This window comes from Arvicanthis niloticus, unplaced genomic scaffold, assembly GCF_011762505.2.
Source record: "Arvicanthis niloticus isolate mArvNil1 unplaced genomic scaffold, mArvNil1.pat.X pat_scaffold_406_arrow_ctg1, whole genome shotgun sequence".
Classification (NCBI taxonomy): Eukaryota; Metazoa; Chordata; class Mammalia; order Rodentia; family Muridae; genus Arvicanthis; species Arvicanthis niloticus.
Genome location: NW_023046050.1, coordinates 37,259 through 52,775, shown reverse-complemented (window position 1 = coordinate 52,775; position 15,517 = coordinate 37,259). Strand labels below are relative to the sequence as shown.

At 46.8% G+C, this 15,517-nt stretch overlaps 1 protein-coding gene across 1 annotated transcript; it reads left to right on the top strand.

Moving 5' to 3' along the window:
• Nucleotides 1-1,813: 1,813 nt before the first annotated feature.
• LOC117702057 (globoside alpha-1,3-N-acetylgalactosaminyltransferase 1-like) lies at nt 1,814-14,389 on the top strand. Its single transcript, XM_076706365.1, is given in 8 exon segments — nt 1,814-1,884; nt 2,410-2,475; nt 7,438-7,472; nt 11,367-11,427; nt 11,507-11,542; nt 12,236-12,370; nt 13,716-13,974; nt 13,976-14,389. Coding segments are annotated over 8 exon segments (1,077 nt in total).
• Nucleotides 14,390-15,517: the final 1,128 nt, after the last annotated feature.

Below are 15,517 nucleotides of genomic sequence, written 5' to 3'. Positions count from 1 at the left end.
CCCTCTGACCCCAAGCCCATGAAATCTAAACCCCCGTCTATATCACTTCTGCCCAGCTATTGGGTGTTGGCATCTTTATTTACCAATCAGAAATAACTTGGGAGCAGGGTCACTCAGCAGCTTATGTGTGGACTTTCTCATCTCTGGGGCAACTAGTCTTGGTGGCTCCAGATTAGCATTAGAATGCAAGCAGCTTTAGGCCAACCTACTACATTGCCAAGTCTATTGCACAAGGAAATGAAGAAATTGACCAGTTATTAATAGGAAATGTGTTAAGATTCCCAATGCTTCATGAAAAATACCATATTAACAGTAAATGTTTAAAGAAAAATATTTCAATCACCTGGCAACAGCCAAGAGAATTATAAGAAAATATCTTACTAATCCCAGCACTTGGGAGGCAGAGGCAGGCCGATTTCTGAGTTCGAGGCCAGCCTGGTCTACAGAGTGAGTTCCAGGACAGCCAGGACTACACAGAGAAACCCTGTCTCAAAAAACAAAAGAAAACAAAACAAAAGAAAAAAAGAAAAAAGAAAATATCTTACTTGTTCTTTGTATAACCAAACTCCATTGCCTACTGGAAGTAAACCTTGGAGAGGGGGCATCACAAAAGAAATGAAATCTGACAGATCTGTTTCAATTTGCAGAATTTAGAAATCTAAAGTTTGTGCTCCATACCGTTGATACAGAATAAGGGTTTCAATGGGCAACTGCTTTGAAATCTGAGAAGACAGATTCTGTCATTCCACATTACTGGAAGTAATGACTATTATCAGATATCTGTACAAATCAAGACTAACAATGTCCCCACACATGTCCCCAGTAAGATGAAACGATTCTTTGCATATTATAATGTAAAGCAGATTACAGGTATACCACACTATCCTCCAGGACAAACAGTTGTAGAAAGATCTAGTTGTACCTTATAGAAAATGCTTATAAAACCAAAAGGGTGAATAAAGGCCCCCAGGGAGAAACTAAATAGTGCTCTATTAACTTTAAAATTTCTGAATATTAATGAGAAAGAAATAACAGCTGAGAGACACTGGGATATAGAAAAAAAAACTTTGGGATTAAATCACCCTATATACTATAAGGATGTGTTACTATCAGAATGGAAGCCAGTGAACAGTGTGTGTTGGGGATGTGAATTTATTTATATTTCCATAGGAAATGATACCATTAAAACTGATAAAGATTAGAATTGAGTTAGAGAGATATCCAGAGAACCTTTCATTTCATTTTTAGGTCATTGAAAATATGTTAACAATTTCCCATTATACTCATCATAATTAATAGCTTAAAACAGAATGTAGTGGAAATTTGGAAAGTGGAATTTTGGTTTCTTTAAAAAACACAGAAATACTGAAAGAATATGTTTTTGTGGGCCGGGCAGTGGTGGCGCACACCTTTAATCCCAGCGCTTGAGAGGCAGAGGCAGGCGGATTTCTGAGTTCAAGGCCAGCCTGGTCTACAGAGTGAGTTCCAGGACAGCCAGGGCTACACAGAGAAACCCTGTCTCGGAAAACAAAAACAAAACAAAAAAAGAATATGTTTTTGTTTTAATTGCAGGTGTGGAGATATGGGGCTATTCACAGCAGCTATAATTTGCTTCGTGGTCTAGCAGAGGCTTCTCTGCCTGGGGGGTGACATCCTAGCTGCCACTGAACTTGAGATCAGCTGAAGGAAGAAAATAATTGGAGCATTTCTTTGCAGGTGTTCTGAGACCTCAAGTGAGGTAGGCTCAGAGCTTGACAGACCTAAGGTCCTTAGGGGTCTCTGAAGGTGCCCAGCTTCTGTTCAGCACCCAGTGATGACCCGCCGAAGACTGGCCCTGGGCTTGGCGTTCTCCCTGCTCGTTGGCACAGGTCTCTGGGTCCTGTGGTGAGTTGCCTTTTGGAGTTTCCTCCATGCTCTTCCCAGTACTTCTCCTGCCCTCTAAAAGTGATACCAGTTTTTCAGGATCCATCAACCCCTTGAGGCTCAGGATCCTCCAGCCTCAGACAGGCTAACTAGTTTTGGCTTTTGTGTTTTGCCATGACTTGGCTTTTCCCAGCCTATTATTTGCCATGTTTTTGCCTAGATTGTCCTTGAAACCATGTTGATAAGGAACCCTGTTCATGTTTCTAAAGTCACCCCCATTGGCCTTGTGGGAAGCTATTGGTACTGCATGTCTCCTTACTGTTTGTCTGTGGGACATGGCTTCATGTCCATATATGACCTAGCCATATCATGAGTGAATAGCCGTGTAGACAAAAAGACTAGGCCCTGTGCTAGACACGAATGCTGTCTAGTCTTCAGTCAATAACCATGGACTGACAGTTTTGTGACTCCTGATGAAGCACACCAAGTGAGTGATGTCAACCTCTAAGGCAGTGTAGCATTTAACAGGTGTGTTTTTCTTTCTAGGGAATATGTCAAGGACTGGATGCTGGTCTCCTACATACCCTATTACCTCCCCGGTCCAGAGTTCTTGTAAGTACTGGATTAGAGGATTTGGGGGCAGTGTGGGGTGACCATATTTGGAGAGACAGGAAATCTTTTAGGATGATGTTGTCTGAGGACACCTGTAGCCTCCCTCATCTTATGGCTCTGAGCAGTGCTACTTAAAGCCACCACAGACAGGAGCTGAGAACCCGAGATTCCAGCCTTCCAACATCCTGCTGTGCTCAGCATGCTTCGGCTCTGTCTCCCTTGTTGCTTGCTGTGCCTGTTAGACTGGAGGGTAGACATGCCCCTCCTGGGTTGATGCTTATGAGGAGCCTGGTGTTCTGGTACCTAGACGGTGGTCAGTAAAGAGCCCTGTTAGGAAGTAACCTCATGATCCATTTTGTGTGGATGCAAGGAACTGAGTGGCATTAGGCTGAACAGGCCTTCCCCCTTTGGTGAACCTGTTTGATAGCCAAGAGAAAAGATCTTTTGTTTCATAATAGCTAAAGAAAAATTAGGCATATGGATTATAGGCTCTTTGATAACATGAGTGATTGATTGACTGATTTTTTTGAGATACAGTTTTTCTGTGTATCCCTGGCTGTTCTGGAACTTGCTCAGCATATCAGGCTGGCCTCAAATTCAGAGAGCGTGACAACATTCGCCATTCCAAGATGGCGAGGGCATCCTGTGCTCCCACAAGTAAACAACAAGCTGCGCAGGTGCAAAAGGCAAAAGCCAAAGTCACTGCCCATCCCAGGGTGTAATAGGAGGTGATGAGTGAACAGCCAATCAGAAGTGAACACACCACTCTAGGGTACATATAGCAGTGCCTTTCCCGGGCTTGGGGTCTTTCACTTCAGCTGATACAAGAATAAAGCCTCCTTGTAGTAACTACCCGAACACTGCCTCCCATGTCTCTCTTGTGGGCGAGGGGACTTGGAAGGGGCGCGGAACAATCTAGTGCCGAAACCCGGGAATTTCAAGGCGCCGCGGAGACCCCCTGAGATTCGGGGCAGGTTAAAAGACTACAGGATCGAGGTACATCTCTGAGAGGTATGTTTGGGGTGGAAGCCTTGGTTGCAAGCGGATTTTCATTCATTGCACACTAGTTGGCCTCTTGCTTGCGTTGCTTTCGCTTTTACCTTATTTGTGTTGTGAGGATCCAGCTTGCAGCACAGCTAGTAGTGCAAGTCAAGAGGTTTCAGGAGAGGTCCACTCCAGGGTATGAGAAATAGAGCGTGTTAGCTGGCATCAGGCCAAGGAGCCTGGGGAAAAAGATAAGGCCAAGGAGCCTGGAAAGGAGAAGCAGGCAAAAAGCCTGGGCAACAGAGACAGGCCAAGGAGCCTGGTCAAAGAAAAGAGTACTCAAAAGGAACAGGGGCCACCACTGCAGGGCCTGTTTTTTTGTTTTTTTTTTTTTTTTGGTTTTTCGAGACAGGGTTTCTCTGTGTAGCCCGGGCTGTCCTGGAACTCACTCTGTAGACCAGGCTGGCCTCAGAAACTCAGAAATCCGCCTGCCTCTGCCTCCCAAGTGCTGGGATTAAAGGCGTGCGCCACCACCGCCCGGCTAACTGCAGGGCCTATTAAGGTTAAGGACCCTTCACTGGCTGGTGAAGAGAGAGTGAAGGTCAAAAGGACCCCTGTGGGGAAGAAATCTCGAGGGCGGGGGGAGGGAGTCCGGTGGCAGCAGGGTCCCAGGGCGGTCCAGCATCAGGGTCCCGGGTGGGCTTCCCACATCGCCAGCGGAGGGTCCCACATTCACGCAGCTGTCGGTGGGCGGGCCAGCGGCTGCATCGGCAAGGTTCCAGGGTTCCAAAAGCTGGGAATCAGGCGGAGAGAGCATGCAACACGTGGAGTCCGGTTTTCCAAAGCTTTATTGTTCATGACATGGTAAATGGATGTAGGTGGTACACGCTTCCCCCGCCAAAGGCCAGGGGAGTCTCATTTTATAGGGAAGGAAAAAGGGGAGGGAATAACTTAATTAGCTACGCCCCTGGCCTTTTGATAATTCATTAATATTTAAATCTCTGGAGGTAGAGACTTGTTAATCACGCCCTCTACCTGTGTCCTACGTGACTGAAGGTAACAGGTTAAATGGAGTTACCTCGTCCAAGGCCCAACAGACCCCCCTATACCTCATTAAGGAGCTTGCCGCCATAGACCTTAGCAGCTCCGAAGAAGAAAGCCTACAGGCGGAGGCAGCCTCCTATGCAAAAAATAACCGTTCTGAGATAAGACTAAGAAAGACCTTGCGTCCCTCGCCCCACCCTTGCCTCCGGCCTATGCCCCGGGCAGCGTCTCTAATTCATTTCTCAGCCCAGGAGATCAGAGGAGACAGCTACAGCTGGCATTTCCGGTCTTTGAAGGGGCAGAAGGCACCCGTGTTCATGCCCCAGTAGAGTATAGGCAGGTCAAAGAATTAGCTGAGGCAGTACACACATATGGAATTGAGGCTAATTTTACTGTATCCCAAGTGGAGAGGTTAAGTGCAGCTGCTATGATGCCAGGAGACTGGCAGGACACAGTGAAGGCGGTACTTACCAATATGGGCCAATATTTGGAATGGAAAGCACTCTGGCATGAGCAGTTACAAGCACAAGCCAGAGCTAATGCAAGCATTGAGGGTCAACAGTTATGGACTTTTGACATGCTGGCAGGAGTTGGCGCACATGCCAATGACCAGACTGCTCACCCTTGGCAGGTATACGCACAAATAGCGACAGCTGCTGTTAAGGCATGGAAGTCTCTCCCTAGGAAGGAAGGCAGTAATCTTTATTTGTCCAAAATAACTCAGGGGACCAGTGAGTCCTTCTCTGACTTTGTGGCCCTCATGACTGAGGCAGCTGGCAGAATCTTTGGGGATCCGGAGCAAGTCATGCCATTAATTGAACAGATGATCTTTGAAAATGCCACAGCTAATGCCGTGCAGCCATTGCTCCTTGGAGAGCCAAGGGGCTACAAGACTGGTTAGGAATCTGTCGCAGCTTGGGAGGTCCCCTTACTAATGCAGGACTTGCGGCAGCAAATTTAGAGATGGCTGCTGTCCTTCTCCAAGGTCAGGGACGCGATAGACCCCCGCCATGGCTGGGGAGGGGAGCTGTCTGTGTTTTTCCACAGGGTGAAGACAATCCAATTTGGGTCCCCACTCGGCTGGTGTAGATCGTGAAGAATGAAGCTAGATTGCAGGATGACGGCTCTGATTCTCCTGATGCTGATGTTCGATTTGGGGATAAGTATACCACTATGGGCCATAGTTAGATCTTGGCCTGTTCCCATGCCAGTACATTCAAATTCTGCAGTGCTGCCGTTGTTTACAGCTACTGAGTGTTACATGGATGCCCCGTGCTCTCGGCGCACCCACCAGCAGCCTGAGTTATATAATGCTACAAGTTTTCCATTAAACTTTACACTTTGTTTTGTGGCAGCAAGCAAGGATAATAAGACAAGTAAACTACATGCACCTTGTATGATTCTTAAGAAAACTACTCTTGCTAATTGGGTGGATCCTGTGACTTACAGTAAGGTGGAGACAAGAGTGCTAGGGGCTGTCTTGAATCAGATTAGTTCAGGACAGATGGAAGGATCGGGAAATGTTGGTCTGAATTCATCAGCACCTATAAACATTACCACCACCATGATTAGAAGTAATGTTACTATAATTAAGAGGTCCAATTGGCATACCAATAATGCCACTTTGCAACAGATGATACCGTGGTGCTATCCAGATTTGTCCTTTCCAGTGGTGTTTTCACCTTGCCAGTCTAAGATTAAACCCAAGAAACAAATTGCCAGAGGATTTAATTTATCCCCTTCTCTCGATTTGGCTATAATGAATAATACAGGTAAGAGCACTGGCATAGAAAATATTTGGCCCTTTTATCATTGGGTGTTGAGTAATGAGGCTGGAGCTAGTGCCAGTGTATCTGCCTTTGCCTTGTTGAATGGTATATTTCATGAGGTACAAAATGTTTCAGCTACACGATCTAATATCTCTAGCCATTTGAATAACATTAAAATTAATAAGGTGTTTAGGAATGCATCTGCACAACCGGTGTCGGTGTGTGTGGACCCCCCATTTTTCTTTATGTTATCCAACTTTCAAAATAATTCTGATATCTTAGATTGTAAGAATGTTACATGTCTTTTGGCACAATGCTGGAATGGATCACTAGACCTAGCCTTGGTTGTGCACGTGCCTACCTTTGTGCCCATCCCAGTAGAAGCTGATCCTGAAACTTTCCCTATTACATCATTAATAAGACATAAAAGAGACTTTGGCATTACTGCAGCCATTATCATTGTTATTACCATCTCTGCAGCTGCAGCTGTTACAGCCAGCATAGCCTTGGCTAATCAAGTTACGGCAGCTACTGTTGTTAATCAAATTTAAGAAAATTTGATTTTCTCTGAGGCTTTGACCATTCTACAGAAAGTGGATGCACACTTGGCATCAGACATTCTCTTGGTCAATCAGAGAGTTGATTTGCTCCAAGCCCATGTAGAACAACTCACGGATGTGGTTCAAATGAGCTGCGTATCAGCAACCCCACATCTATGTATTACACCTCTGAGATTTATGAATGATACATTTATTCAAAGCCATAATCTTTCTGCTTATTTACAAGGGAATTGGACTAGGCAGCTGGACCAGATGCAGCAGCGATTGCAGATCCGGATTTTGAGCCTTAATGGAACACGAGTGGACCCTGTTACCCCTGGCGATTTTACTTCTTGGCTTACCTCTGCCTTTTCTTTCTTTCTTAAAGGGTGGGGATAGGCCTGTTTGGTGCAGCCCTATGTTGTGGATTAGTGTTCATGTTATGGTTGGTCTGCAAGCTCAGAGCCCAACAAAAACGTGACAAGGTCGTTATCGCCCAAGCACTCGTAGCCTTGAGCAAGGATCTTCTCCTGAAATTTGGCTATCTAGACTAAGAAAGTATCTGATGACTGAGACCCTCAGTCGATGCACCCCAAGGGTTCAGCCCATTGCACTGGGTAGATGAGAGGTCTAAGTCTAGCCAGCCCTTGCCTGAATAACTGTGGTACCTGAATATTTAGAGGTGTTTGTGAGTGGGTACTCGACAGGGAATGTTCCACAAGTGTGGAGAGATTTCCCAAAAGTATGCCTGATTGCACAAAGGTTTGATGCCAAAACCTCCTCTCCACACACGGACGGCCACCGGGCGCTCCAGAGTGGAGGCTCCCTTTCCACTTTTTTCCAAAAAGGCATCGAGATGGGTATGGGAAGTATTACTCATTGCACGATTACGAGAGAAGAAACCCATTACAATATCTCATTTTGCACAGGGGATCAGGCCTCTGCTTTCCCTCACTGAGTTGGTGCCACACTTGATAGGCAAAAGGCTGTTCCATCTTAATAAAATTGAAAGGGGGAGATGTTAGGAGCCGCGGTGATCGTGACAGCATTCGCCATTACAAGATGGTGCAGGCATCCTGTGCTCCCACAAGTAAACAACTAACTGCGCAGGTGCAAGAGGCAAGAGTGCGCCAAAGTCACTGACCATCCCGGGGCATAATATGGGGTGATGAGTGAACAGCCAATCAGAAGTGAACACACCACTCTAGGGTACATATAGCAGTGCCTTTCCCGGGCTTGGGGTCTTCCGCTTCAGCTGATACAAGAATAAAGCCTCCTTGTAGTAACTACCCGAACACTGCCTCCCGTGTCTCTCTTGCGGGCGAGGGGACTCAGAAGGGGCACGGAACAGGGATTAAAGGCACCACCTGGCTAGTATTAGTTTTTAATGTGCTACATGTTTATGTACCATGTGCTTGGTGCTGCCAGAGGCTGGAAGAGGGTGTCAGATCCCTGGAACTGGAATTATAAGTGAGCCACCACATAGATATTGGGAATTGAACCCAGGTCCTCTGAAGAACAGTCAGTTCTCTCAACCACTGAGCCATCTCTTCAGTTCCTATACAGGATCTTAGGTTGCTCAGGCTGGCTGGCTGTCTTAGTCACTGTTCTGTTGCTATAAAGAGACACTGTGACCAAGGCAACTCTTATAAAAGAAAGCGTTCAATTGGGGGCCTACTTGTAGCTTCAGAAGTTAGTCCATTACCATCATGACGGGGAGCTAGGCAGCACACAAACAGATATGATGCTGAGAGCTACATCATGAGCTACAGACAGCAGAGAGAGAGACTGGGGCTGGCATGGGATTTAGAAACCTCCAGCAAGGTTACACCTATATGACCCGATGGAGACCATTCTTATTCAAACCACCACACTGTCCTACTTAGGTTTCTATTCCTGTAATAAAATGTCATGACCAAAAGCAGTGTGGGAGAAAAGAGTTTCTTGGCTTATATGTGTCCATCACAGCCCATCAGGAAAGGGAAGTCAGGCAGGAAGCTGGAGGCAGGAACTGATGCCAAGGCCATGGAAAATTGCTGCTTATGGGGGCTTGCTTCCCCTGGCTTGCTCAGCCTGCTTCCTTATACCATCCAGGACCACCTGCCCAGTTGTGGCACTGCCCACACTGGGCTGGGCCCTCCCACGTTGACTATTAAACAGGAAAATCCCCCCATACAGTTGCCTACAGACCAATCTGATCAAGGCATTTTCTCAGTTGAGGTTCCCTGCTCAAAGACAACCTAGCTTGTGTCAAGTTGACCAAAAAACTGACCAGCATACTGGCTCTGAACTCTCTACACCTGAGGATATTTGCACTCCTGATTTTCTTACCTTCACTCCTGAGTGCCAAGATTACAGACATGGGCCACCATAGCCATCTTTATTTTCATTTTATTGCCTTCAAAAGCTGAGAAATAGGAATTTCTCTGTAGGCTTATACTTTTCAAAACCTACTTTAATGAGGGTTCTTAAACCCTTTAACTTCCCTTGTAGCCCATCACCCACTAGAGATAGTGGAAAGGAAAGGTTAATAGAACAAAAGAGGTTGTGGACCTGTTTACAGACAGTTCTTTGGGACAAATCCAATCTTTACAGTCAGGATAGCAGCAGTACAGTTTTCATGAAGAATCAGCAGTGGTATCGCCACTCACAAACACCATTCACGGATCAGCAACAGCAGTTCAATCCAGAAGAAGCCAGGAGGCTCTAGCAATCAGCCTAAGTCCTCAGAAGCAGCAAGAAGCCTCTGGAATATTACCAGAAGTTCTTTGGTGCGTTTCTGTCTGCAAAGTCAGTAAAGAAGGCAAGGTGAACCAATGCCATAGCATCATCAGTGAAGATCAGCATCAGCAAACCCAATGAAGACCAGCGAAGAGGCAAACCAAGGCCACACAGCAGCGTCCACTGTTATACTATATTCTTTCTAAACATCAAGCGTTCTCTCAAGCGTCTGCTCTAGCAAAACATCACATGCCCTTTCCCAGGCAGCATCCAGTAAAACACCATGTGTCTGTTCTCAGTGAAACAGCCTCCTACATGTCTGCTTCAGCAAAAACATCCTCTCATAAGACAGTTTCCAGAAAAACATCACATGACACAACAGAGTCTCCAAAGAAACCAGAAATTTCAATCTCAGTTATCTTTTTGGCAAGTGTGAGCTAGGCTGAAGGCCAACCCCTTGGTCTCCTGTGTGGTAGACAGGCTCTTTTCCCCTAAACTATACTGTCAGCTCCAGCTTCTGTATTCTTGTGTATCATTCCCTAATGTAGCTAAGCATGTCTGGACTTGTAGGAGAAAAGAAATTACTGTTGGGATGCACAGAATGTTGGATCCTGGTGTGACATCCTCTACTTGATTCTGACTGCCTCCTCAGAACACCTTTATTTTCTGAGCAGGGACACAGTAGATAGAATTTGAAGAATGGCAATTAAGAGTAGAGACAAATCTTGAAGGCACAGATGCTTTGCACTCAGAGTATTGTTGAATCCCTTTCTGGAATAAGCACTCTGACACCAAAGAGAGTGGAAGAGAGATGTCTCCTGAAAGGGACCCCGTTTGTATTCACATTTTATACTCTAAAACCATAAGGCGAGGCAGGCAAGCGAACAAGCTTTTACAGAAGCAAATGTCACAGTCCTCAGGTGGTTAAAGGCAACCACCCATCAGTTTTGTTTCCCTAGCTCATCCTGTTTCAGGTAGCTTTTTAGGTAGCAAGGGAAGTCATGCTTGGCAAATAGGCAATTCAAGCAGTGCTTTAAGTAAATCACTAAATAAATCGATAGATCAGTATTTAATAATTAGCCTTTCCTACCTTGTTCTACTTTAGGAGGAGGTACTAGTTTATAGATGCAGAAGCAAAGTGGTGACAGGGCCTTCATGGGCAGGTCCACAAAGAGCTGCTGTTTGATGGATCTAAGTTTAGAACTACAAAGAAAACTCTCTCTCTCTCTCTCTCTCTCTCTCTCTCTCTCTCTCTCTCTCTCTCTCTCTCTGTCGGTTTTGGTTTTTAGAGACAAGATTTTCTCTGTGTAGACCAGGCTGGCCCTGAACTCACCGAGACCATCTTCCTCCGCCTCCAGAGTGCTGGGATTAAAGTTGTGTGCCACCATCGCTCTGTCAAGAAAACATTCATGACACAGATAATAATGATGGTTGCTGCACCACGACAGTGAGCTTTGCACCTCAGCATAACTGAAATAGGGCCATCAAGAGAGCTCAGTCCGTAAAGTGCTTTCCTTGCAAGCTTAATCACTAGAAGCTGTGACATCCATGGGTATGGTGGCGTGGATTCCCTTATGTCTCCATGCCAAGGAGGTAGAGACAGGTAGATCTCTGAGGCTTGTTGATAGCCAATTAACCTACTTGGAAAGTTCCAAACCAGTGAGAGATTTTTCTTTTCTCAAAGAAAAGGTGAGGCAACTCCCCCTTGAGTGCACATGCATCCTCTCCAGTGTATCCTACACCCACACTCTATGCCTTTCTTTCTCTTAACCCTCATGTTTAAGATTACGGTAAGGTGTCCTTCACAGGTCCCTCTCTCTTTCTTTGCTACCAGCAAAGAAAGAGAACATGAAGCTGCCCTTCAGGCAGGAGAAACTGATTCAGCCTGTGACACAGTAAGTGGACCCTTTCTTCCTGGATTCTGGCCCCAGGAGTGGGAGCTGCCTGCCTTACTCTGGCTCTTCTTGATTACAGGTTACAATACCCTCAGCCTAAGCTGCTGGAACACGGGTAGGTGTGAGGGAGTGACCTGGTAGTGGCAGGGAGGGGGATCAAAGAGATCCAGTGTAGCCAGAGGATGCTGAGGATGGTGGAAGGGCCAATAGCAAAGAGGACCTGGGCCCCAAAGAGTCAGGGAGCCGAGCTCTACCCATCACTGGCTGTGTGACCTTAGGCAGTTGGCCATCTGCTCTGAGCTCTACCTTTTGAGATTGATCATATATTACCTACTTTGTAGAGGGCTGGAACAGTAAGCAGTGGTACTGTGAGACATGCCTTACTTAGATAGGGGCATGCCACCCATGGTACAGTCTTATCACCTTATGAGTGCTCGGACCCTCCAGAGCAGTGGTTCACAACCTTCCTAATGCTGTGACCCTTTAATACAGTTCCTCATGTCATGGTGACCCCCAACCATAAAACTATCTTGTTGCTACTTTGTAACTGCAATTTTACTACTGTTAAGACTTGTAAATGTAAATATCTGATATGCAACTAGTGTGGGGATTGGGACCCACAGGTTGAGAACTACCACCCTAGACACTCTATGTCCATCCCGACTTCCAGGCTTCCCAGCCCTAGCCAGAGATAGCTGTTATTATCCCCAGTTTCACATGGGGAAACCAAGGCCCAGCAAACAGGGCCAAGATATGCCCAGGCTTCCAAACAGGGAGGGTTCCATGGCCTGAGCCTCCCCTGTGCCAGACCCACAGAGCTGCTGACACTTACCCCCTGGTTGGCACCCATCATCTCCAAGGGAACCTTTGACCCAGAACTTCTGAAGAATATGTACCAGCCATTGAACCTGACCATTGGAGTCACTGTGTTTGCTGTGGAGAAGTAAGTAATGGGTAAGGCTTAGTCTCCTTGAGCCACAGGGGTTTCTGGTCTAGGAAGAGGCCAGCCTGGCCAAGAGCTGTGGCGTGATATGGGAGAGCTTTCTGATATAAGGCCTCACCTGCCATCAAGAGGGAGACACAAGAAGCCTGGGTGAGGATCAGCAGGGTATGGGAAAGACTTTGTCCTCCCGACCTCTCCTTGTCCCTACCTGGCCTTTCCTTTAAGTCCATCTGGGACTGTGTTTGGACTCTAGGACTTAAAGTACTGGCCAGATGAAAAATGGACCACACATCTCAGGTGACCCCTGGTCTTAGGGATAGATCCATGCCATCCACTCTGCTGTATGTCCCCAGTGTCTAGTAATCATCTTCCCTTGATTCTGCGCCCTTGGCAGCTTCTTAACTACTTTCATCTCCCTAGTGTTCAGTATGAGTGTGTATAAAATGGTCAAGTTTCTGAGCAGAACATTAATAGAGATTGTGGAAATCCCAAACAACACTGCCTGCCATTCGTAACTGCTCAGTCAGAGCATGATGCTCACAGGTAAGGCGCTTGCCTCTAAGCCCAGTGACTTCAGTTCTGCAGGGTGGAAGGACAGAAAACTCCTAACACCTGTCCTATGCATGCACACATGCACATAAATAAATAAATGTTTTTTAAAAATATCTTAAGGAAGCATATTAGACACTGGGGAAGACAGCTCAGTTTGTAAAATGTTTTCATGCAAACATGAAGACCTGTGTTCCAGCCCCAGATTTATTAAGATCCCATCTCAAAAAATAAGGTGGCAGGTGGTAGGGTGCATGCTTTTAACTCTAGCACTCAGGAGGCAGAGACAGGAGGATCTCTGTGAGTTTGAGGCCAGCCTGGTCTACATAGCTAGTTCCAGGACAGCCAGGGCTACACAAAGAAAAACCCTGTCTCAAAACAAACAAACAAACAAACAAAACAACAACAAAAAAACCTGGAACAAGCAGCAAGGAAGATGGCCCAGTGCCTAGTATCAACCTCTGAGACAGGTGTACACGGCCACAGATGATTAAAGATCAGTCTTAAATGGTTGTCACACACTGAGTACCCCTCGTGTCCCTAATTAGACACACTCGGACCAGAAGTGTCTCGCCATATAGACTTTAGAATTTGTGTAGACTTTAAAACAATTATACATCTTAATCCAAAACTCTGAAGCAGGGCTTTCAGATGAGGGTGTCCAACTCTGACCAGGACTGTGAGAGTCTGACAGATCACTGACTTCCTGAGGTGGAGAACTAGTGTGTAGACTTCAGTGCATACTGGGACCCAGGCAGTGGTGGACAGCAGTGGTTAACAGAGCTGTCATCTCCAGGTACACCTGTTTCACTCAGTCCTTTCTGGAGTCAGCTGAAGAGTTCTTTATACGTGGGTACCAGGTACACTATTACCTCTTTACTCAGGATCCTGCAGCCGTTCCCAGAGTTCCCCTGGGCCCTGGTCGGCTCCTCAGCATCATCCCCATCCGTGGTTACTCCCAGTGGGAGGAGATCTCCAAGCGCCGAATGGAGACCATCAACAAACACATTGCCAAGAGGGCCCACAAAGAAGTGGATTACCTCTTCTGTGTCGATGGATGTGGATATGGTCTTCCGTAACCCATGGGGCCCTGAGACCTTGGGGGATCTAGTGGCTGCTATCCACCCAGGCTATTTTGCTGTACCTCGACAGCAATTCCCTTATGAACACTGGCAAGTTTCCTCTGCCTTTGTGGCAGACAGTGAGGTGGACTTCTATTATGGTGGGGCAGTCTTTGGGGGACGAGTGGCCAGGGTGTATGAGTTTACCCGGGCCTGCCACATGGGAATCCTGATGGACAAAGCCAACAGCATTATGGCAGCCTGGCAGGAGGAGAGCCACCTGAACTGCTACTTCATCTGGCACAAACCATCTAAGGTGCTGTCCCCAGAGTACCTCTGGGATGACAGGAAGCCTGAAGATGATCCGATTCTCCTCAGTGGAAAAGGATACAACTGGCTGAGGAGCTAACAACTAAGCTAAGACCCACCCAGAGCCCTGTCAAATCCTACCCCATGCCAAGACCAGTTTACCCCTTACATACCCCAGTATACCAGGGGAGTCCAACCAGGAAAATGGATATAGAGACAATGTAAACTATGAGACGTTGTGTACCCACAGTCACATAGCAATCCAGCACATGATTGGTTGGACAAGAGGGAGGCATCAAAGGGCCTATCAGGCCTCCCCACACCTACCCAAGGGATGACTGTGTCTTCTTGAGCCTGGCTGGGTAATCCAGCTCTGCTCAAAATGCCCTCGCTTGTTAGTTAAATACTGATTTTAATTTTGTTTTAATCTGCAGTGGTGGGGATCAAACCCGGGGGCCTGCAGACTGAAGGGAAATACTCTGCCCTGCTGAGTTGTCCTCAGCCCTGCCTGCTGCCTTGAAGCTGTATGTTAATGCCCTCATCCCAACCAAGTACAATGCTGTTCCTGCAGCCTCGGGCAGCTGTTCTTACAGCGGACCAGGCTTAGCTTCCCTCCGGTCACCTGCATCCCGTTGTGAGCTACAGTCTCAGGCACCAGATGTCTACTTTGTTACATGGTTTGAGGTAGCTTACAGTAAAGATGGTGTATACTAGATCCTGACCAGGATTTTACCTGTACAGTGGAATGTTTTGCCAGTCTGGATAGTTCTAGGGAATATAAGCAGACTGGATTTCAAACAATCCATGTGGGGAGAGGGTGGGTTAATGGTTATTCTGGGAGATAGAGTAAAGCTGGCTGCTGCCACACACTGCTTATTCCAGTTCTGAGAGCCTGGGTAAGATGGAGTCCTATGGATAGATGTGCCACACCTAGAGGGTAGCAGTGTGCAACAGCCTCATTGCACCCTCAGTCCCAGGGCATACAGGAGGTGGTCCCATCTGTATTCATGGCCACTACACCTTTCATAGGTCACTGGTGGGCAGGAATCTCCAGGGCAGTGGGACAAATAGGCCAGGATCAGAGGGTATAACAGCCTGGGTCCGGAATCTCAAAGGCCCTTGAATGTCGGGCAGAGATGGAATTGGATATTGATTGAGAGCCTGGCTACCTGTTACACACCTCCCTAGGCTACAGTATCTTTTCCATGGAAGGAAGCAATATGTCGAT